Consider the following 24777-nt stretch of genomic DNA (forward strand, 5'->3'; position numbering starts at 1 on the left):
ATTTGGAGGGCGTCTCTCTCTATGACCGGTGTTCCCTGGAAGGCTTTACCATCTTTTCTTCTGAATTCATTCAGGGGGAAAAAAAAAATCACACCAAAGGAAAAAACATCGAATCTACTTCATAGCGTAAATTCTGAAAGTTTTGGCAGCAGCGCGCTGCTCTTCATATGTTCATTCTGGTAGCTGACCAGAATACATCTGTTTAGAGTTGGTTTTTTCTGTTCTTGATGTGTTATTTGTTTATAGCCTGGTTTCTACATGTTTTAGAAAGCAGCTGTCTGGACTTCGGAATGCAGTCTGTAATTTGAGAAGTAGCCCATTTCAAGGTTTTTGACTGGGGATAAGAGTTCAAGAACGAATTGGACCATCTTTTCTGTTATTATAAAATGTTTTAAGGTCACGAATATATTTTTAACTGGTGTTTGCTTGTTTGTTTGTTTTGTTTGGTTTTGGTCAATTTCCCACATTCATAATTGTTTGTTTTCTTTCACTCCTAGTAAAGTTTGTATTAGACCATTTGTAAGACTAAGAACAGGGAAATGGGAACTTTTTTCCTCATGAATTTCTTGGTTTTCCTTTTGTTAATATAGGGAAACTTCCCTGTAATGCCATCTTTCCTTCCCTCCCCTCCCAAGAAGCTAAGTGTGGATTGTATTTAAAGGAAAACTTATCCTTGGGGGACACGTTATTTATAGAACCGTTTGCGTTTAAGTTTGCCAACTGTAAAATAATAGGCTTTCTGCCATTTGACACAAGTTAGTACACCCTTTATTTCTATTCCTAGCCTTTTTAAAACGGGTTTTTAATCTACATTCCATGCAGTTCACCCTGTGCACAATTCAGTGGACATGTGAACTCATGTGTTCTTTACTCTGAGAAACTATTTACTACTGTGGACACATTTCCACGTGTGTTCACTGAGTTCTACAACCATCATATCAGACCATGTTAGAAATTTGTCTTCACCCTAAAAAAGAAACCCCATCCCGTTAGCAATCACTTCCATTTCCCTGCAAACCTCCCTTTTGTAGATAACCACTAATAATACTGCTTTTTAAATTTACCTATTCTAGGCATTTCTTGGCAACGAAATCCTACAGTAGGTGGTTTTTTCTGACCTAGCATAATGCTTTCAAGGGCTCTTCATGTCATTGCATGCGTCAGTGCTCCATTCCTTTTGTCGAGAAATATTACATTGTAGAAACACTACACCCTGTTCACTCATCAGTTGACGGGCATTTAAGGTGTTCCCATTGGTTGGCTATTAGAAATAATACTGCTGGGAAGGTTTTAATCATTTTCAGATGCAGAGCTATATTCTTTTGTTCAATTTATCCCTAAATATTTTTTTGATGGAATTTTCTTTTTTTTATTTTTAATTATTTTATTAACATATAATGTATTATTAGCCCCAGGAGTACAGGTCTGTGAATCGCCAGGTTTACACACTTCACAGCACTCATCATAGCACATACCTTTCCAGTATAAATGGAATTTTCTTAATTTCATCTCTATATTGTTCATTGCTGGTATAGAGAAATGCAGTTGATGTTTTATGTATCATCCTGTACCCTGCAGTCTTGATGAACTTGTTTATTAGTTTTTAATAGGTCATTAGTGGACTTCCAGTAATTTTCTATATGCAGGAGTACACCATCTGCAAGTAGAGATCATTTTACTTCTTCTTTTCCAATCTGGGTGTCTTTTGTTTCTTTTTCTTCTCTAATTGACTGGGCTGGAAATTCCAGGACAGGATCTTTGGAATGGGCAAGAGCAGACATCGTTGTTTTGTTCCTGATCCGAAAGGGAAAGAAGGCATTGTATCTTTCACCATTAAGTGTGACTTTACACTTGATCTTAGCCAAAAGGCCAAACTGTGGGTTTTCACAGATGCCCTTTATCAGACTGAGGAAGTTTCCTTATATTCCTAGTCTGTTGAGTGTTTATATCATGAAAGAGTGTTGGATTTTGTCAAGTGCTTGTTTGCATCTAAGGAGATGATCCTGTGGATCTTGTCCTTTATTCTGTTGGTATGGTGTATTACCAATATGGTATATGACATGAATTGATTTTTTTGAATATTAAACCTAACTTCCATTCCTGGAATAGCTCTCACTTGCTTTTTCTATGTTGCTGGATTCAATTTTCTAGTATTTTGTTGAGGATTTTTGAGTTCAAATTCCTAAGAGATGTTGGTCTGTAGTTTTCTCATGATGTCTGTCTGGTTTTGGTGTCACATTATTGGGAAATGTTCCCTTCTGTCTTTTGGAGTGGTTTGTGAAGAATTGGTACTGGTTATTGTTTAAATATTTGGTGGAAGGGCACCTGGGTGGCTCAGTCAGTTAAGCATGACTCTTAATTTCAGCTCCAGTCATGATCTCAGGGCTGTGGGATCCAGCCCCGCATCGGGCTCTGCGCTTGGTGGGGAGTCTGCTTCTCTCTCTCTTTCTCTCTCTCTCTCCCCGCTCCCACCCCCTACCCCCGCCTCTCTTCCCTCTCATGCATGCACTCTCTCTCCCTCTAAAACAAATAATATTTTAAAAATTAAATGTTGGGTGGAATTCACCAAAATCATTTGGTCACAGTCTTTTATTTGTGGGTGGTTTAAATTACTAATCTGTTCTCTTTCATTCTCATTGATTATAGATCAATTCAGATTTTTTATTTCTTCTTGAGTCAGTTCTGGCAGTTTGTGTCTTTTCAAGAATTTGTTCGTTCCGTCTATTATCTAATATTGGTATATGGTTGTTCATAGCATTTCTTATAATGCTTTTTTTTTTCTGTAAGGTCCATAAAGCTGTCTGTTCATAGATTTATAACTAATAAATAGTTACCTTAATCTCACAAAGAAATTAACTCTAAATTTGGGGGCTTTCTAGGGATGGAAAATACAAAGAAACGTGATCATCAGAGGACTGTTGAGCCCTTCGTTGTTACTGCTAACAGTGAATATGTAGCATCACCATTGATTCCTGCCTGGCCCAGAATATTAAGACAAAACCTTTGCTGGGGGGGAAAAATGATGTTAGGAGAGGTAGGTTCTGCTGTCTAATACTACCCAAAGGAATCTGGGTAAAGATAGCCTTTCCTTAGCAACTTCTAAGTTTCCTAAAACCTTGAACAAAACATTTGACCTGATTGTCCAACTTTGCATCCAAGGGTAGAAGTAGATGCTGGAGCTTGAAAAGCTCCCGAGTATTCATTTTTCACTGTGGTACGTCAGCACTTCACGAGAAATCTTATATAGATCAGGTCTTATTATAGTGAATTCCAAAGGACCAGCCAAATTTCTGGATAGTACATTTCTCTCTCGTTTTTAAGTTTCTCTAATTTTACAGATTTTCCTTCTCAAAAAATGTGTCACAACATACCCTTTCTTTTTTAGAATGTAAAATCTTGAATACAGGGAGATTTCAGACTCTAAAGTAGTAGCATACATACCCAGGCGACTGAAAGGAGTTCTAAGCATGGGAGAGATCATGATCTTTATTCTTGGAAGGGCAGAAAAGAAAAGATTCCTGAGTTCAGGATCCCCACTCTGGCGAATGCGTCCCCATTGTCACCCTGGCCAGAAGTCACTGCTTATGTATGATTTTTAGTTTCCTGAAAACCTTTCTGTCTCCTGAGAAAACATTTAGAGTCCCATTTTAGAAATTTATTATAAAAGCACTTTTGGAAAACTAGTGTGCAACTAAAAGATAAATTGTTAAAATTAAGTGCTATTAGACATTAAATGGAGAAAAATGCTCAATTTGCTAAGAGTTTTAAACCATTTGATTATTGCAGACAAACCATTTTGGATGATTTTCTTTTTGGAAAAGATGGATTCTTTTTGGAAAACGTTCTATATTTTGGTAGAGAAGCTCACACTATAAAAAGAGAAAAGGTCACCTTTAAATGAGAGCTGTCTGCGTTCGGAACAAAAGCTGTCGGTGCTGTTGTTAAGGAAATCAGCAGTATACAGACCAAATTATTGGTTGCAAACAGTATAAACAATGGAATTTTTCAAACGGAAAAGACAGTTTAAGTCGAAGAGAAGTTGGCTGCCAAGGAAACCACTGACTGGAAGGAAACTAGCAAAATTTTTATGCAGACTCGCCTGATCACCTTGTGGGATTTTTTGCTTCCTCTTCTGAGAAGGGAGAGCAAGTAGGAGGATAGCAAGCAACAGGGAAAAGCAGCTCTTCTGCTGTAAGGAGATGAGAACTAGATCATTCTCCTCAGTTCCCCCTAACTTTTTATTTTGAAAATGTTTATGACTTCAAAAACAAAACAAAACAAAAACTTGGGACGCTTGGGTGGCTCAGTCAGTTAAGCGGCTGCCTTGGGCTCAGCTCGTGCTCCACTGGGATCCACTCTTGCATCGGGCTCCCTGCTCAGCGGGGGGTCTGCTTCTCCTGCTGGCCCTACCTGCAGCTCCCCCGCTTATGCTGTCTCTGAAATAAATAAAAATAAATAAAATCTTTAAAAAAAACACTTGAAAGAAGAGTACAATGTGTATACTCTTCCCCTAGATTCACCAGTTTTTTAACTATACTTGCTTTCTCGTACCCTATCCTACGCACACAGTCATTTTCACACCCATGCAGAAAATAAGTCACAAATGTTATAGCATTTCAGCTCTAAATACTTCAACATGTATTTCCTAATAAGACATTCTCTGCCTAACCACAGTACTGTTATCACACCCAGGAAATTTTCCATTACTGTTTCCCCTAATAATGTCTTAGGGAGAGGGGGATTTAACCTAAGATATAGTCAAGGTTCCTTCATTGCATTTAGTTGTCATAATTTTTTTCATCTTCTTTAAAGAATAGCCACCCTTCTTTTGACTTTTATGTCACTATTTCTTTAAGAGACCAGGTTACTTTTCTTATAGAAAGCCCCACAGTCCAGTTACTGATTTTTTTTCTTATGATTATATTCTATTAAACATATCTGACAAAACTAACAAAGGAAATGATGTGGCCTTTCTGTTTTATCACATCAGGAGGTACATAACATCAGTCAGTGATACTGTGTTTAATCATCTACATAAAGTAATAGTCACCATATTTTTTTCATATTTTCAAAGATAATCTTTTTTGGGGCACCTGGGTGGCTCAGTGGGTTAAAGCCTCTGCCTTCGTCTTGGGTCATGATCTCAGGGTCCTGGGATAGAGCCCCACATGGGGACTCTCTGCTCAGCAGGGAGCCTACTTCCCCCTCTCTGTCTGCCTGCCTCTCTGCCTACTTGTAATCTCTCTCTCTCTCTCTCTCTGTCAAATAAATATAATTTTTTTAAAAGATACCTTTTTTTCCTTATAATACAGAGAAATGTGGGGTTCAGTACTTTGAGACCAAGTGAACATTATTCTCCTTTTTCTCCAAGATCAGGAACAAAACCAGGATGCCCCCCTTACCACTTTTACTCAACATCATATTGGGATTCCTGGCCATAGCAATTACGCAAGAAAAAGAAATAAAAGGCATGCAAATTGGAGAGGAAGAAGCACTACCTATGGAAGACATGATACCATATATGGAAAACTCCACGTGTTTTAAAACTGTTAGAATTCAGTCCAGTTGCTGGATATAAAATTAATATATAAAAACCAGTTTCTAATACACTAATAAAGTATTAGAAAGAAAAATCAAGAAAACATCCCATTTACAATGGCATCAAAAAGAATAAAATACCCAGGAATAAATGTAACCAAAGAGGTGAAAGACCTGTACACTCGAAACTATAATACATGTGTGAAAAAAATTGGAGAAATAGCAAGATTTTATCCTCAAAGACTGAAAGAATTAATAATGTTAAGATGTCCATACTACCCAAAGTAATCTACAGATTCAGTGCAATCCATATTAAAATTCCAGTGACATTGTCCCAGACCTAGAAATAATTATAAAATCTGTATGAAACCACAAATGACCTCGAAGAGCCAAACCAATCTTGAAAAAGAAGGAGAAAGCCAGAGATACCACTCTCTCTTATTTCAAACTATACTACAGAGCTACAGTAATCAAACAGTATGGTATTGGCATAAAAACAGACACATACATCATTAGAACTGAATAGAGCTCACAGACTTAAACCCATGTATTTTTGGTCAGTAGATTTACAACAAAGGAGGCAAGAATAGAGATAAGGAAAGGACAGTCTCTTTAACAAATGGTGTTGGGAAAACTGGACAGCTCCATGCAAACGAATGAAACTGGACCACTGTCTTATACCAGATACAAAATCAACTCAAAATGGGTTAAAGGCTTGATTGTAACACTTCAAATTATAAAACTCCTCCAAGAAAATATAGGCAGTGATAAGCTCCTTGACACTAGTCTTAATGTTTTTTTGGATCTGACTTCCCATTTATAAAGTAAATAAGTCATTGGGATGTATTGTCCCATGCAGGAATATAGTCCGTAGCATAGTATTAACATTGTAAGGTGATAGATGCGAACTAGACTTATAATGGTGACCATTTCACAATGTATGTAGATATCAAATCATTGTATTCTACACCTGAAACCAATATTGTATGTCAGTTATACCTCAATAAATGTAATTTTTTTTTCAAATATTTCAGATAAAAGTGAAAGTAGCCCTTTCTACTGCTCTACTCCCTCCCCTGCTATGTCTGCACCCCTTTCCCAGACTGTTAACAGTTTGGTCTGTATCCTTCAAACTTTCTTTTGCTGTAGTCAGTGTAGTAAAATACTACAGTTTTGTAGTATGTTTCCATTTTAGCACAAAATATACACAAAGGGCATATTTATTTATCTATTTTGCAAATATGTGATCACATGACAGATAAGATACGATAATTGGTGTTTTACCTTATACGTCTTAGGGATCTTTTTATGTCATATGTATCGAGTTATACATATCTACTCTTTTAGTAGCTGTATGATAGTTCATAATACAGATTTACCATAATTTATTTAACCATTCCATTACCGATATCAATGTTATTTCTCGGTTTTCAGTATTATAGACAACAGTTCATATCCCAGAAAATGTCTTTGCATATGTTCAAGTATTTCTGTAGAATAGATGCCCAAGAAGTATAATGGTTGATTAACTGTTACAGATTCACACTTCAGTGGGAGCTTCCTCACACCCTTACCAACACCAGCAATATTTAGCAATATTTTTTATATTTGCCAGTCTGATGGATTTAAAAAAAAGAATGGTAGCTTATTGTTTTCATTAGTATTTTTCTGTTTACTAGTGAAAATGTTAGTTCATGTTTGTTAGCCACTAATTTCTTCCATGATTGCTCACTTGTCAATAGGTTTGTTCGTTTTAAGATTTTTATTTATTTGAGAGAGAGACAGAGATAGAGCACAGGAGTGGGGAGGGAAGAGAAAAGCAGGCTCCCCAGAGATCAAGGAGCCTGATGTGGGGCTCGATCCCAGGATCCCAGGATCCTGACTTGAGCCAAAGGCAGATGCTTAAGTGACTGAGCCACCCAGGCACCCCAAAGGAGTTATTTTACTGGAGCTTTTGTGTATGGTATCCCTTGCTGTCTGAATTTTTGCTGCCTAAACTGTAGAATTAAGTAGATTTGAGGAAGTCTTGAGAAATCCCTTTCTGTATGTACCCTCACTACAATACCCAAAATCAATTCAATTCAGATAATATCCCTAACTTGCCATCCAAATTCAGGCTGTCCTAAATCAGGAACCAAATAGAATCTGATAGAGAGCGAGACATATTATCATTCTCATCTTTTCTTCTTGTGTCTTGTTCATCCTTTGATGTTGTGCATGTGGTTTTACACAATAAGAAATTTGAAGTTTTTGTTGAATATCTGTGGTTTTCCTATAAAAATTCTAGGTTTTGCTTTACTTAGGTCATCTTTTCCCATCTAAGAATTTTTTTTATCAATTTTCTTCTCTATGATTATTTTTAGACACACCAGAATTTTTAGATACATGAAACATATTTTTATGCATGAGTTTTTTTGTCAACACCTTTTTAATAGTTTAAACTTTAACATTGTTCCTAAACACCATCTTGATCATATACCAGATTCTTACACGTGCAAGGATCTGTTCTAAAGCAGTACTGTCCTGTGAATGAGTGTATTGATATATATATATATATATTTTTTTTAAGATTTTATTTATTTATTTGAGAGAGAGAGTATGAGAAGGGGGTTGGTCAGACGGAGAAGCAGACTCCCTGCCAAGCAGGGAGCCCGATGCGGGACTCGATCCCAGGACTCCAGGATCATGACCTGAGCCGGAGGCAGTCGCTTAACCAACTGAGCCACCCAGGCGCCCAAGTGTATTGATATTTAGATGAGAAAGTTCCTTGTTCTCTTTCAAGTATTTCATCTTTATTATTGCTTAATTTTTCTTCCAGGTACCTTTAGGACAGAATAAATTGACATTATCCGTTTATACTTCCTCCAGTGAAGTATATATATATATGTATGCGAACATGCACTTCCCAAAGTCTGGAAAACTGGCTAGGGATCTGGAACCAGGTTAAGACTTGAATAAACCCAGAAACATTAAGGCCAAATTACCTATCCTCTAATCTAGAAGAAACTTAATGGGTTTGTAACACTGTTAAGTGTTGCCTAAGTATTGTTTAATGAGCTGTCGACTCATTTACTGCCGCCTTCTAGGTAAACCCTCTCCAGTCCTCCTGGCACGCCTCCGCGTTCACCCCCAGATATCCACATCGTGATGCTTGGTGCACCCTCTTTGCCATTCCAGACATTTTTCCCCATTCCCTTCCACTCTGCCACACCCCCTGCATTTTCTACCTGGGGAAACCTCATTTGTTCCTAAAAACCCAATTCACATACTGCCTTTTCTGGGAGTGTTTACTGCATGTCACTGGTAAGATTGTGGTAGCCTTTGTGCCTCATATTATCTGTTCCTGTATTACTGTGATCAAACTTTGAGCTTTATCAGGACATACATGCCATATATGTGTCTTATGTGTCTTTTTCAAACGTTTTGGAAAAAATACAATAGCCCAGTCCTCAGGGAGCTCACCAGAGAATGAAAGGGAAGGCTTAAGATAGAAAAAAAATAGATATGAAAGCATATGCTATGTGTGATTTTTTTTTTTTTTTAAATCGCAGGAGAGCTTTTATATCCATTTTTTTCCCCCAACCTGACCAGGTTTAGACTGTATGGCTTATGCTCTAAGCCTTTACAACTTTGAGGCAGTCATTTTGACCCAGGAAGGCGTTCCACATGGGATGTCTTACAAGCAGAAGCGCAGAGATAGGACCAAATGAGCCATTATTGTTGAGTCCGGGGGCCAGAAGGAAAAATACTAAGAAATGAAGCTAGAAGTGCCTGACTGTTCCATGAAGGACGTGGGGTAGTAGTTTCCTATCATGTGGAGTTAAGTGGTAAGTGGACAGATACTCTGAATCTCTTCTTTTTCTCCTAGTACTGGATGAACGAATACACCTCGTCCATCGGAATTGGCGTTTTTCATTCGGGCATTGAAGTATATGGCAGAGGTATGTGTACACACAGTCTAAGTAGACTTTCGGAACATTGTTTTCTTTTAGAGGACTTGCAGTTCTGTCTGTAGCGCTTCCTGTTTTTTTCGGCTGCTTCCGTACATTACTGTGGTAAGAAGAAAATCTCCCCACATTCGTTTACACTGTATTTTGAGAAAATGCCCAAAGTTGAATGTATTGGGGGAGAAAGTATGTGACACCATACATTCATGAAGTTATCTTTTATTTCACATACAGGGTCTTAAAAGATCCTTGCCTTTTGGGATTGTCTTACCATTGACAGTCTTGTGCCAGTGATACTGGAGTTCCTAAGAAAACCTGTGCGTTGAAAACCAGTCATTGCGGTTGGAGAGGAGTTGGTGCTAGAGTGTCAGACTTGAAATAACCAATTTCCTGAGGGAATTTCAGTATTAAATTTGTTTTTATAGACTTGCAAGTGTGTCATTACAAAGTTTAAAAATGTCACAGAGCAAATCCCACCCTTGATTACATCTAGCTTTTTGCTCAGGAATGATGGCCTTTGTCATTAACTCAGCCCTTTTAGTCCCCTTGGTCCTTTATTACGATAAATACGACAGGAGCCACTCAGGCCAAGCAGCTCGTTATCAACAGCTTTTTCCTTGGTTCTGATTCGCACTGTTGGTGCGGGGTAATTTCCTCCAGACCGAGCCATAAGTGGTAACAGTCTGCATAACGCAGAGCACATTGCCAGTTCCAGCAGGGCTGTAAGACCGTATTATTTGCATCATAAACTCCCCCTGTAGCAGAAATGTCTTTTATTTGCCTCAGCCAGGCGGTCTCTGTACCAGACTTGCAAGAACACGTGATGGCAACCTGCCCGGAGCCACCCATGGAGGTTGCAGACCAACTTGCGCGAACACGAGAAAAAGGCTCATGTACCCCAATGTGTCGGGGGCACTGATACTGTCCCCTCCTCACGCTCCACATTAGCTGCCCCTGGCTGCGGCGGAGCATAGGAAATGTTTGCTGTGGGGATCCGCCTTGTGACCTCCATCTTACTGGAAAGGCTGCATCTACCAAGTAATCCCCCAGAGCACGGAGGCTCCTGCCCGAAGGCTTAGCAGTCAGATTGTCGCTGCAGGCCGCATCGTCATCCGTGGGTTTACTTCCCTTGTTTGATTTGGCTTCTACCAAAGTTGTGTGTGTTGCTTTTTAACTGATTTTCTGTGGTGTGTTCCAGTCTTTTAAGTGCCATCCAGTTCTGAGCCACATGACCATGCCGCTGTGACATAGAGAAGGACATGGGGACAAGTGGCACTTGCTCCATTTTGCAAACAAAGAAGCCCAAGCTCAGCTCTGCTGAAAGTCCTGCTGCTGATCAGTAGAACGGGGACTTGAACCCGAGTGTTCTTGCCTACTAGTCAGTACCCTCACACCAGTCTAGTCAGTGCTCCCCTCCGTCAAGTGATTTAGGAAGAATTAAAAACACGGTCCAAGCATGTTCAGGGAGGCTTATCCAAGCTAAGGTCAATATCTTCCTGAAAGTGGAATAATACTTCTGGAATAAATGGCTGATGACTTTTCTTACTGGAATTGAAGTAAAAAAAAAAAAAACTAAACATTACCTTTCCACATCTGACGTGATTATCTACAGTGTTTTATAAAATCCTGTCGTTAAGATCAGGCACTTTATTCCTTATCCACGTCCTTGCTTTTTCTCTGGAAGGTCTGGATCAAAAGGAAACTTGGTGTCTGCCTTGTTCGTTGACCTTTCACGATTATATTTAGTGAATGGTCAGCGAGGAGATTCATTTAAACATTTGTGATTTTGAAAATAAGTCCACCACGATCTGAGTATCTCCTCCCAGGAATTTTAGTTCCTTCCTTATCTGAAAGCACTGTCTGCTTCTGTTCTGGATCAGAGCTGATTTCTCGTGAGCCTATAGCACGCACCGTCCCCTCCTGGCTCAGAGACGTGCTGTGGAGAGTGTGTGTGTAGGTGTATGTGTCAATGTGGCAGCTTCTTTTTTTCTTGAATGAGGGGAATGGAATTCAGTTTTTCAGGCTTGCTAATGTTTCACTCTTACTCAAAGATAAACCAACAGTCTTCAACCCAGGAGCTGTGCAAAATCATTGTTATTAGACAGTTTTTCCGGTAAAGTGCGAGTTTAACATTTGACCGCTTTAATTTAGAAAAAAACAACACACGGAACGGACCACCCACTTGGTTTGGCACAGTAACTAGGCAGAGAGACCACATTCCCCCGTGGTAATCACTCTGCTCTCACCAGCCTACACGAGATATGGGTCACCTCGGAGTATCTTTCTTTAGTGGTTTCAGGTTTTCTGAATCAACTGTTGTGTACGAGTAACAGCCGAATGAGATGTTTGTGAAAGTATTGATAACCTGCAAAATGTTCAGATGGTATCATTATTACCCTCATGGTTTATTAAAGCTAATACAGCATTTCTGATTAAGTTTTGTGTGATAAATACTAAAAATCATGAGTTTTCTCTTTTCAGAATTTGCTTATGGTGGCCATCCTTACCCCTTTTCTGGAATATTTGAAATTTCCCCAGGAAATGCTTCTGAACTAGGAGAAACATTTAAATTTAAGTAAGTAGGGAGGATAATTTTTATTATGCTATCTTAGGTGCCAAAGTGTGTTTACAAGCATACAGAATTCCTTCTGGAGACGAAAATCTAGGAAGTTGAAATGTTTCTTTGACGGTGTTGTAGTTGCTGACTATTTAAAACTGAATCTGTCTGAAGTTGTATAAAGATGGGAATCGGCCCTCTGAAATGCCTGACGTAACCTAGTCTGTTGCTTGTATTCAGGACCCACGTAAGTTCCCTTGTGTACTTGGAAAGCGTTCTTACTTTGGTAGGACTTGGGTTCTGCTTTAGAAGACGTTTGTATGTAGCAGTGGTTTCCCCTCGACCTCCCATGCAGGGGGAGAGGGAAGAGAGTGACGGGTGTCTGTATGGTTCAGGTGGGAGCTACCCTCGGGGTGAGCAGAGCATATGGGGCTGTTGACTCTGCATACACCTGAAACTAATGTGACATTGGGTGTCAAATACAGTTTATTTTAAACTCAAATAAAGTTTAAAATTAAAAAAAAAAAAATACATGAAGAGAAAAGAAATGGTGGGTAGGATTTTTTTTTTTTTCCTGTTTAAGAGAGAGCAAAAGAGCGCAAGCAGGGACAGAGACGGGCAGAGGGACAGAGAATCCCAAGCAGGCCCCTCACTCACTGTGGAGCCTGACCCAGGACTCGATCTCACAACCTGAGCTGAAATCAAGAGTCGGGACCCTTAACCGACTGGGCTACCCAGGTGCCCCATTCAGTAGGATTTTTTTTTTATCTTTTCATTTTTCCCAATGAAAGGGACACTGTTTATACATTTGAAATAATGGAGCAGTTGGTTAGCTGAGAAACTATTAGTAAGGTGTGTGTATATCACGTGTTTGGATACACCAAAATACTCTGGAGCCTTATGAGTAGTCAGCAGCACTGAGAATTTGAATGCTTGATAATCCAATTTCCATTTTTTAATGAAGGTTTGTATTTGAAGAGCTTTAAAGAAACTTCTGGGCCTGTGATCGTTAATTTGCCAAGTAAAAAGTGGTGAAATGAGGTTATAACCTTGAAATTCAGGATAGGACGCAACTTTTCTTTTTTTTTTTTAAGATTTTTATTTATTCATTTGACAGAGCACAAGCAAGGGGAGAGGCAGTGGGAGCGGGAGAAGCAGGCTCCCCGCTGAGCAGGGAGCCCGATGCAGGACTCAGTCCCAGGACCCTGGGATCATAACCTGAGCCAAAAGCAGACGCTTAACAACTGAGCCCCCCCAGGCACCTCAAGGGCTACACATTTTTATCACTATGAAGTTCATCGGTTTTCTTGGCCGGTCACAGATTGGCTATAATGCCATCCTTAGGTTTCCCTTTTAACAGGACTACTGGTAAAGGGGTTTTCTAAGTATTTTCAGTTTTCTTGGATTCCTAACTTGTATGTGACTAAAATTCTGCTTTCTGTTGCATATTGTCTGTTGCAAGTCCAGGGTAGCTGGGAGTCAGGTGCAGGGCGGTTATTTTTTAATTGGTGGGCTTGGTTGATTGGTTGGTTTTAATTCTGCTCACAGTGGCACAAAAGCAGATGACATAAAAGACAATTTCTGAACGTGACTGTGGCCAGCTCTTTAGGGGCTGGCGTAATTGAGCGGGAAAATTTGCGGCATGGATCTGGTTCTCTGATAACCTGACGGCATACACAGGCCTTGGGAAATAATGTGTTCCCACATTTTTAATACACGACACACTGCTTCATCAAGAAAATGACTAGGTTTGCGTCTGTATGATTCAGAAGTAGTGCACCTCGGAGTTTATTGTAGGAGAGTCGAGCCTCTACAGAACTTTTGAAAAGTATCGCATTGACCTTGTAGTCGTGTTTGTTGTGGCTTTGTTAGGCCAGTCACAGTAGTCCCGGGAATAAGCCAGTCCTTAAACGTGCCCTTTAGAAATACTTAAGAAATACTTAATACTTTAGAAATACTTCAGACTCACACGATCGTGTTTCTTTCCTCCTCCTTTTTCTTCAAGAGAAGCTGTGGTGTTAGGGAGCACGGACTTCCTGGAGGACGACATCGAGAAGATCGTGGAGGAGCTGGGCAAGGAGTACAAGGGCAACGCCTACCACCTCATGCACAAGAACTGCAATCACTTCTCCTCGGCGCTGTCGGAGGTGAGTGCCGCTTTCTCCGCAGATCCTTCGAGCAAAAGACGGCCCCGCGTCCTCGCTGTCTGCTTTCGCCGCCGCCTGCGTGTCTCCTGTAAGCACAGGCCTTCGTGTCGGGGGAGCGTGGCACCCCTTGTCCTGTAGGAATGAATGAGCTCCCTGAGGTCCGCGGCTTCCGAGTGGGCGCAGTTTCCGACCGTGCCCCCGACCACGCCGCGGCCGCGGGGAGAGGGCGCACCGATGACCCACGACCGTCTCCTCGGCTCCCGATTCATTTTCTTACAGCCTGGAACTTGCTCTTGAAAGAAAGCAATGGCTGAGCGACGGCTGCCTCTCAGCCACGAGATTCTTCCTTTTCTGTTTCAGTTCCGGTGTGAGGTTTTGTCCCCCCAGCTCTGAAAATTGTTCCTAAGTTGTTTGTGTTGCCACTCTGGAAATTTCGTTCCGCCGGCTTACACACGGGCACGCACTTGCCTTGGGAGTTTTTGAGTCCCAAGTGGGAGATCGGAGCTAGATCAGAATCGTAGGACCTGGACACAGGAGACGGAGGGAAGAAATCACAAGATTAGGAAACAAGGTCGAGCAGATGAGCTTCCCAGTTCGCCGACTCTGGGCGGCCAGAGGCCGGGGCAGCGCCAGGCCCCGCAGGACCCGGACGGCGGGCAGGACAGGTGGAGCCACTGCCTCGGTGGCCTGAGCATGGGCGCCCGGCTCCCCGACTCGCCGGCCCTCGCAGCTGCCACAGCTCGGCTCTCGGACAGACCCACGGTGCGGACGCTGTGCTGCTTGGAGGATGCGTCCTGCGCCCGCCGCACGGAGGGTCCCGCCACGGTGCATGGAGTCGGCGTCTGCACATTCGCATGATCCCCGACGGTTCGCCCGGGTGTGGAAGCCGGAGAGGCAGCACCAGTCTTGTCGACACGCTGACACTGTTGAGGTGACCCGGTTGCCTTTTGGGAACGAGAGAAGGTGGTTCAGATCCTTCTTGACACTGCTTGTCCCCTCATGCGGGGACCCATAGGGATCCGTAAATGTTAAAATTGGCAGAGACAGTAGCAAGCACCCAGTCCAGTCACCTCATGTGACAGGGCCGCTGGGCCTCATCTGGGGTCTGGAGGAGCCGCTGGGCTGTCATCCGTTGTTACAGGGGAGGCAGCCTACACGATCTGGAACGGTCGATCCGGCCCCAGGAGACCCGGCGTCTGGCTCCCCCGGCTGTTTCCGCCAGGCTGCAGACGTTAGGGGGACCAAGTGTGGCCCAGGTGATGCCCGGATCTGTCCTCTCCTGCCGGCAAGAAGAGAAAAGCCCCCCAAATCCCCAAAATTGAGTTTGGAGGCAGCCCAAAGTGCTAAAACTTTTGTGTTGCTCTCCTCGTGAGAGGGAATGTGGTTAAAAGGTTTCCAGGCCTGAGCCAAGTAGGAAGGGGAGCAGGGCGGACACCACACTGACTCTCTCCCTGCTGCTCGCATCCCTGCTCCCCTGCCCCAGCTGGGGTCTCCCCGGACGGCCGTCACCTCTGTCTGAGGTTGCTGCTGGGAGGCTGTGAGGGAGATGACGTGAAAGAGACCATTTCCAGGGGGACTTCAAAGTATTAAAAAGCAGTTTTTAGATACTGATGAGCTCTTGTAAAATCAGATGTCTGACCCATCGAGGTTGCTGATTATCCGGCCTGATGCGCACATTTTGTAGCAGGTTTTAAGAAAAGGGCTTTAGGGAATACTTGCATGTTGCTTCCTGGCCTCAAGGCATCTCAGCCTCACTCCTGCCAGAAGAAATGCCGTGGCCTTTTTTTATTTTTTTATTTTTTAATTCTGAATTCACAATCCTAATTGGCTGGGCTTGACTCGTAGACTGAAACCCAGTGCCATCTGCCACCCTCCCTGCTATACTGAGAGGTAGAGGCTCAGGGAACGGGACTTGGCCCTGGGGACCATTGCAGGTCAGGACACTGTCCTCGGACCCTTACACCATGAAAGTTAGGGACGCTGACCGGCCGGCCTGGCTTCCTTGCAGATGCCCCTGGGAAGGGCTTTTTCCTGCTGGGACTGGCTGCGTTGAGTTGCTCATCAGCTTCGAGTTTCCAATACGGGGAATGATTGAATCCGTAACCAGTGATTCTTGCCAAAACTGCAAGTGGGGGGAAAGCGCATCACCGGGACTGTGAGCCCCTGCTGCTCCCGACGCCCCCCTCCCCGGGTGCTTCGGGGTGGCTCCGGCCACGACTGGTGCGGTTGGGGCCTGGCAGCCAGACGGCCCTCCTCCCGCAGACACGGGCCCATCTTCTCTAGGCTGTTTGCTAGGTAAGTGGTCAGGGTAGAGGGAGTGGCTGTATGAACCCATTTTGAAATTTTCTGAAAACTCGGGATTTTACCCTGACGAATCCCTAAACATGATAGGGCTGTGTAGTTCAGGTACATAAAAATATTTCCAGTAAGAACTCTTTGTCCCTCCTGTGCGCATCCTTTTCAGATCAGAAAGAGAGCTGGATGAGAGCAGGGACAATTTTAAAAAGTAAAGTTAGGATTGCTGAACGGCACACGCTGATTTCACAACAAGAACAAACAAGCCCCAAACCGCAGCCCCTCAGGAGGAGAGAAGTGGAGCGGCCGTCATCACCTTTCTTGTCCAACACCGCGCCTTCCCTTGTCCTAAAGAAAAACACTGCGCTCGGCCTCTCTGGGCCGCTGCGGGGACCTGGAGTCCCACCGGGCTGCCGCCCTGTTCCTACACCTGCCGCACGCGGCTTCCACACCTGCGAGGCCCACGACCTGGCGTCGCGGACAAACAGCTCTTTGGATCCGACCGTCTCTAGGCAGACCCTCCGGAACCAAGATTCAGCCGGTTTTCCAGGCTCGACTGGAAACCCTTGGGCAGAAGCCCCGTCTTCTCGTGCGTTTGGTGGCTGGGGCCCGAGAGCGCAGACCGGGCTGCTTCTCCACAGCAGACCTTTGTTTCTCACCATTCTGGAGGCCAGGGGTCTGAGGCGAGGCTCTGGCAGATTCAGTGACTGGTGAGGTCTGTGTCGTGGGTCACAGGCGGGAGAGGTGGGAGGCACTCAGATCCCTGGTTGGCGCACCAATCTGTGCCCCAGGGCCGAGTCCCCCAAAGGCCCCTCTTCCATGCACGATAGTGGATGGTGGCAGCACGCCAGCTTAGAGGGGACAGAAAGCTTCGGTCTAGAGCAAGGCCCTTGGTGCTCACTCCCAGAGACAGAGTGCAGTGGCTGGAGACCTTTTAACCCGGACTGCCTGACCCGTGTGTCCTGCTTGGGGTGCCCTGACAGCATAAACTGACTGTTCTAGGGGTAACCCGCGTGCCCTCTGGGGTTTTACTTTCTGGGTGTGTTCCCCGTCATGACATTGCTTCGGGCCTGAAAACCTCTTTGGGCCGACTTCGGGTTCCTGGCCAGATCACGCAGGTTCTGAATGATGCGTCCGACCCGGTAAAGATGGTTCGTACCGACACTGAAGGTGGGCGCCACCCGGCTTTCTAAAATGAACCTCGATGCTTAGTGGGATTTGTTTTAACTGGCGTAAGGCCAGGAACCCTAAAGGGTATAACCGAAATCAATACTTCAGGTTCAACAAAAGAGAGAAGTTCTCCGTCTCGTAAGAGAAACGCTGTGAACAGACTGGACGACCCAAGAAAAGACGGACAAATTCCTAGAAACACTGTCTTCTGAGGCGGAATTATAAGGAATAGAAAATCTGGCTAGACATGTTACTACTGAGGAGATTGCATCAAAAACCTCCCGGCAGACAAAAGTCTAAGACCAGACAGCTTGACTGGTGAATTCTACCGAACTTCAAGGATTTAATACCTAATCTCCGACCTTTCCCCAAAAAAGAAAGAGGAGGGAACACTTCCACACTCCTTCTGTGAGGCCAGCAACACCCCGGTACCAAAACCGGACAAGGACACCACAAAAAAAGGAAAATCACAGGCCAACATCCCGGATGAACAGAGACGCAGAAACCCTCAATGGAATAGACCAAGCCAGAACCAACACTACATTAAGAGGATTCTACACCAGGATCAGGTGGGACTTTTCCCAGGGACTCAAGGGTAGTTCCACATTTGCAGATCAGTCAGTGTGATACGCCACCTTAAAGTGAAAAATCAAAATCATATGATCATCTCAGTAGGTCTAGAAAAGCACTCGACAAAATTCAACATCTGCTTAACAATAATTTTCTCTCGGTGAAGTGGGTAGAGCGGTCACTACCTCACCATAATAAAGGCCGAAAGCGACAGGCCCACTGTGCCCGTCGTACATGGTGGGGAAAGATCCCGAACAAGACCGGGGCGGCCTCCTGCCCTTCCACACAGCGCTGGACCAGCTCTCCCTGGGCGTCTGTCTCTTCGCCCCCAGCGAGTGTGTGTCGGTGGGGGGATTTCTACAAGGGGAATTACTGGTTGAAGTAATTTTGCTCCGTAAACCACCACCCACTGTAAGAAGTGTGTTTTACATCTGGATGCAGCAGGTACACGGGCGTACGTAATGCATTTAGTGTCACAGCTGGCCCTCCTCTCTTCAGACTTCAAGTCACGATGCCGAATGACTCATGGATGGACTCGAAGTTGCGAGACGTTGGCTTGGCAGAGGACCAGCACGCCTCTGAGAGGGTCGGGGGGAGAGGGACTGGTCCCAGACCGGACTCCGCCACCAAGAACTCAGCCCACGGGTGTGGCCTGTCGCAGCACGATCCACCCACCAGAACAGGAGGCTGTCGTTCTTCATACCATGTTTTCGGCTGATCAGGCCACACCACCGGGTGTTGGGAAGAAGGTAGCTCATTGGGTAGAACCAGGACTTGGGAAGTAGTTCGGAGGAAGAGACTAGTCCGCGGTGGCTGTCGCTGCCCCGCACGGTGCTCGCCACGCCTCCGCGCTTCCCCTGCAGCTGTGTGGGTGTCCCTCCCCGGTTCATCTCGGCTCTGAAATACAACGTAAAACTTGCTTGCCTGGGTTTCTGACGGTAGAGAGACGGGAGTGGTATCGTGTAAGGTGACCCCTCAGCTTCCCCCCAGATCAAGTTCACGGACATGTTTCTCATGTATTTGTTTTTTAAAGATTCTATTTGAAAGAGCACGAGCGGAGGGGCAGAGGGAGAGGGAGAAGCAGACTCAGTCCCCACTGAGCTGGGAGCCTGACGTGGGGCTCAATCCCAGGACCCCGAGATCATGACCCGTGCTGAAGGCAGCCGCTTCACTAACCAAGCCACCCAGGCGCCCCTCCCAGATAACTTTGAGTACTGTCTCTCTGTGCTGCCTGGCGGGTAACCGAATTTGGTCAGAACAAGGCCACCACTTCCCTAAGTGAGACTTGCCCTGTGGTTAAGTCAGAGACGTTGTATGTGAGGAAAAGTGACGTTTGTCAGGGAAGGGCTACCCCTTCAGAGAGAGGAGATACCTTGCTTAATTACAGGTCCTGGTTTGTTTATATTTTAGTGATTTTTGGACTATGATACTTTGACATCTTTTCCGGAGTCACCAGCTAAGATAAGATGTCCGGACCCTAGCCTGTGACTGTGACGCGACTGGAGGCCAAACTGCCAGGAGGACAGGGCAGGGCAGGGGTCGGGGGTGGGGGCTCAGGAAGCCCAGCATTGCCCGCGGACAGGCAGGAGCGTTAGAAAGAGTCAAGTTCGCTGTGGAAGACCCAATTCTCACTCTCTGAGATAGGTGGCCCGTGGCTTGTGGCTCCGGAGTCCTAAGGACAGGGTCAGGGCAGGAAGTGGGCAGAGAGCCACACACCATCAGCCAGAGGGACCCTCCTGGCCCCACGTCGCCCCGCCACCCCCAGCGGAGTCTGCAGACAAAAAGCAGCCGGGCATCGTGGCCTCGTCCTGGGCATGGCCCTGCTCCTGCCCCGGACTCCCGAAGCCAGGGCTGCGTCTGGGGAGATGGGCTTTCTCAGCTGATGCGAGTGCTTTGGGAGAAGTGGGTCAGGGACAGAAGTCCACGGGGTAGAGAGAGATGCAGAGAGCGAGCTCCTCGAACAAGGCTCCGCAGAAAGGGGGGATGGGGCTGCCGGGAGGGCCCAGGCTCCCAAGGCAGGTGCCGCGTGTCCCCGGAGGCCCGGGTGCAAGGTTTCCGGGGCGCCCCCTGCGTCCCCCACTCCCTGGCACCGGGCCAGGCCCACGTCATCCTTCTCACCTAACCCGACACCCTTTGTCGTCCGCAGATCCTCTGCGGGAAAGAGATCCCTCGCTGGATCAACCGACTGGCCTACTTCAGCTCCTGCATTCCCTTCCTACAGAGCTGCCTCCCCAAGGAGTGGCTCACGCCCGCGGCCCTGCAGTCCAGCGTCAGCCAGGAGCTGCAGGACGAACTGGAGGAGGCCGAGGACGCCGCCGCGTCCGCCTCCGTGGCCAGCGCCACGGCCGGCCCCAGGCCCGGGCGCCACACCAAACTCTAAGCGTCTCCAAAGCCCCCCCCCCCCCCAGAGCTGTCTTGGACAGGGGACGGTCAGCTAGAGAAAAGTACAAGAGCACGCGTCCTCTGGACATTCTGTATGCAAAGATGGCTCTCCCCCCCATCCCAGTTTTTCAGCTCAGGATTATATTTGTAATCAAAAGAATCACTCGGCGCAGGAGGGAGAACTTTGTATGAAGCCGCCCTCTGGTTTTTTTTACCCACTTGTAAATTTGGATTTCCTTCTGTTTTATACGAGCTCTGTTCAGTTATGTTTACAGTATTTTGTATCGCTGTTTACAAATCGTGCATGGACTCCTGCCACCGTGGAAGAAGGAAGCATTCGCGGCCCCAGCGGGCGAGGCGGGCCAGCTCTGTAGCCTCCCGACGGCAGCCGGAGCTGCAGTGGGGCCCCCAGGCACGCGACAGGTCCCAGAGCAACCAGTCACTGTCCCCTGCTTACGAGTGGTCTTTTAGGTTCGTGTTTGGTTTGTCCATGTTCGGGACGCAGGGGGGAAGGAGCACCCGGGGCTGAGGGCGGTGGCTCGCAGCCCCGCAAGGGAGCGCGGTCCCCAGGCAGATCCAGGCCAGGATGGTGGGGGGGGAGGGGAAGGGGGGACAGTTGCGTCCCAAATACTGGTCCAGCTCAGCAGGCAGGCCCCTTCCTGGGTCCGTCCGGCTCAGACACCTCGGATTCTGTCGTTAAGTTCGTTTTCGTTGAAGATTCCCTTGCTGGTCACTGAGGAGTGTTTTTGCACACGCGCTGGGGGCCTCACCTGCATCCACTACCCTCCCCGCCCCGGGCTGCGATGCCGGGGGTGGGGGGGGGCGGGGGGGGAGGTCCAGGCGACAACCTCTGAGTAGCCGTGTGAGGCGACGTGCAGCTGCTTTCTTACTGGCCGGGCCGCCTGTTACATGAGACCTTGAGAACCGGGGGCTGAAGTAACACCGTCCAGCGAGCGACTCCGCCGTCCCGCGGTCTTACCTACCATTCGCGACCGAGCACGTCGGAGGCCGCGGCTCGTGATGAGAGTCGCGTCCCCTCATCATAGGAAACCGAGTCTCGTTGACTTTTTGTTGGAAGATATTCGTGTGTCTTAAAAGTCATCTTTTTCTGTTCTCTCAGATGTGTCTCTTACAGAACCTGCTCTGAGGGAGAACTTGGCTGCCACGGACGGGTCCTCATTAGCAAGGACTCGGTGTGCGCAGGCTGCTTCCCGTTTGACCCCTGGACGTAAGAGCCAAGTCATTACGTGTCAGATTCAATTTTTCTGCCTTAAGAATGAATGTCCTACATAGAATATTGGATGCAGCGTAGAAGTTGATCCGAGGCAGTGACTTCAGCTCTGTCGAGACGGTTAGTTTCAAAGGCACCTGCTCTCACGCAGACTTCTCGATTGGGTTGTTTGCGAGAGCGCTTTGTGAAGATCCATCCCTTTCAGTAAAGGACGTTTTTAACTTTTCCATTCAGCTGATTTTGATTCATTTTTACCAACTGAAGCACACGCTGTTCCTAGGGAAACCAAACCTTGGGTTAGAAGCTTTGACCCGAGGAAAATGAAGCCACTTAACCTAATTTACGCTTCTGACTGTTCCGTTTCTGGAGAGGAAAGCCTCGGCCATTCTGCCCTTGGTTCTTCAGAGGGTGCAGAGGGCTGGTTTCAGAGACGAGCCGCGGCCGAAGGAGGGAAGGAGTATATGGTCTTTGTGAGAAGTGGACTCGGTTCAGGCCTCAAAAGGAGATTTAGAATCAAACACTAAGACTCTGGCCAGGTATGTGTTCCCTCAGAGGAGAGCCCTAGCGCCAGAAGCCAAGGGAGTGGAAAGTGTCGGAGGCAGTTTGCTTGGGATTTTTTTAAATACGGTGGTGGGTGACGGTTGTTTCCTGTCCATTCCGGTGGACGTGATTTTAGTCTGCGCTGCTGACCCGCATGAAGGAGTGGCCGCCCGTTAGACCCCTCTACAACGCCAGGGACATCCCGTCAGTGCTTAGCCGGAGCCCAGCGCCTCGCGCACAAATGTTTTCTCCATCGTCCTGTTGTATTTACTTTCATCTGCGGCATTTGGAGTGAAAAATAGCGTGAAGGGGCCTGGTAGAAATAAATAGTGGCCTGAGGCTGCTCCTCATAATAGCAGTCATCAGCCAAAATCCTGGGTGTGAGATTGCTTGCCGTCCAGGGGTACTTGAGGTTGAAAAAGAAAGAAACGTCTTTACTTTGGAAACTCTCATTTAAACTAGTTCCCCTCTATAGTTCAAAGTTGCGGTTGGACTTAATGGACTAGCACTTAACCAGCTCTTCCTTGTCCCTTGTTCTCGGCCTGTTCAGAAAAATCCGTGTCCATTAGGGTACGTATGACGTGGCGGAGTTAGAGATGCTCTTTGTAGTGGGAACCAAGCGAAACACATTTCTCACGGTGGGTCGGACAGTGACAGACTGTGGGGGGGTCAGAGCTTCTGGTTTCTGTTGGTTTTCGGTGCCCTTGCTTGGGTCGGTCGGTTTGTTTTGTCAACCCTAAGAAGGGGGCATCGGCTTTGGAAAGCGGCCTCTGGAACTGCAGGAGGAGGTGCGGAGAGAGGCTCCGGCGGAGGCCTGCCCCCAGCCGGCCGCCGCTCTGCCCCAGCAGTAGCGCCCAGCTCCCTTCACCAGCATCTGTACAGAGCAGGGAGGCCCGGGGTTCGCCGATGGGCGCCTTCGTGTGTGCCAGAAGAGTCCTCGCTGCACGTGCTGCGGGACTCCGTGTCCGTGGCTTCTCTCCATCACGAAACGGGTAGAAACACACTCACTGCTTCAGGGCTCGAATCTGTGTTGTCTTCTTATGGCTCTGTTTCTGCAAGATACTCGGTCGTTTCGATCCGTGCTGTATTTCCTTTGGGTTTTGTTCCGCAAGCTGGCCACGCTGCCGCGGCGTCCCCTCCCCTTCCGTTCGGTCTTAGGGTGCGGCTCAGTCATCAGACTCGCCTTGTCTACGCAGTCCATACACATCTTCACTGTTCGAGAGGTGTTACAGCTGTTAAAGAATCTTCATGAACCTGAAGATCATTTCTTGTGAAGTTGAATGCAAATGTACGGTCATTCATAGTGTTTATATATATATAAAAAAAAAAAAATACCAGGAATTTCACTTTTGCTACCTTGATATAGCATTGGGCTATCATGTTAACAACATTGAAATACATCAATTTATTAAAAAATACTTTTATAAGAAATGTTTCCTAGTGCTTTCTGACTACAGCTGTGGTGCGGTGGGCGGTGACTCTTAAAACCCCAGGCTGCCATCTGCTCTGTGGATGCGGTCGGCCCTCTGGTCAACCCACGCGCTGACTCACGTGCTTCCCTCAAGCCCAAGTCCACTGGCCAAGTCCTTAGCTCCCAGAGAGCATGGCCACACTCCTCACAGCAGCGGCGGGTGTCAGTGCCCCGGCTCCCGGGCCATGGGAGCAGGCTGGGAGGGAAAACACATCCTCTCTGCTCTGCGCCCAGAGCGCAGGGGGGTGGCCCGCAGAGGAAGAGCCCCCGCTGCACACGCGGGCTCCCTGTTCCCCGTAAACCTGCTCCGCTTCTGTCTAGTGCATTCAGCATGGCCCTGCCCTTCTCCGCTGGCTTTTTTGTACCTAGCCGAGTAGCATGTCCCTCCACTAACTCAAAAACTCTTAAATTAAGTACTGTTAAATAACTGCTGGCGGCCCCCTCCCTGCTAAAAAGGAATGACGGACAGGCATGTGTTCTCCCCTCAAGCACGGGGACCGAAGGGAACCTCCCCCCCCTCCCAGTGCCCCATCTGAGTAGGTTCCGAACAGCCTCCAACAAGTTGGTCCCAAACTCAGATCTGGTCAAGCAGCTGGTCTTGCCTACAGAGAAGATGCCGAGTACACGGAGAGACAATAGCTCCTTTTCCCCGTTACCCTTCCCAAGTTCTCACTACCCAGACCCTGGCCTTGTTCTGAGTCTGCGGAAATCTGTGCTAATAAAGATGAATGGCTTCGGCTGTACTTCCAAGAGGTAACTTGGATGCAGGCAGCTACCCGTTTCCTTACAGATTCTGAGCCCAGAGAACTGCTGAGCCCTCCCAGACTCCTACCTTTGATCCTTTCCCCCAAAAAGAACATCCTCCCCAAGAAGATGGCACCTTGACCCTACCCTGGGCAGTGGGCATGTTCTCCTTCTTCTCAGCACCA

At 46.5% G+C, this 24777-nt stretch overlaps 1 protein-coding gene across 2 annotated transcripts in view; it reads left to right on the forward strand.

Moving 5' to 3' along the window:
* Nucleotides 1-23808, forward strand: part of DESI2 (desumoylating isopeptidase 2) — a 43163-nt gene extending 19355 nt beyond the window's left edge. For both annotated transcript variants that reach the window (XM_082702328.1, XM_082702329.1), the window contains exons 2-5: nt 9407-9479; nt 11967-12060; nt 14048-14189; nt 20371-23808. In XM_082702328.1, the coding sequence (XP_082558454.1) occupies nt 9407-9479; nt 11967-12060; nt 14048-14189; nt 20371-20604 (543 nt within the window). In that variant the 3' untranslated portion in view covers nt 20605-23808. The remainder of the gene's footprint in view (nt 1-9406; nt 9480-11966; nt 12061-14047; nt 14190-20370) is intronic.
* Nucleotides 23809-24777: the final 969 nt, after the last annotated feature.

This window comes from Mustela nivalis, assembly GCF_964662115.1.
Source record: "Mustela nivalis genome assembly, chromosome: 16".
In the NCBI taxonomy this organism is placed as follows: domain Eukaryota; kingdom Metazoa; phylum Chordata; class Mammalia; order Carnivora; family Mustelidae; genus Mustela; species Mustela nivalis.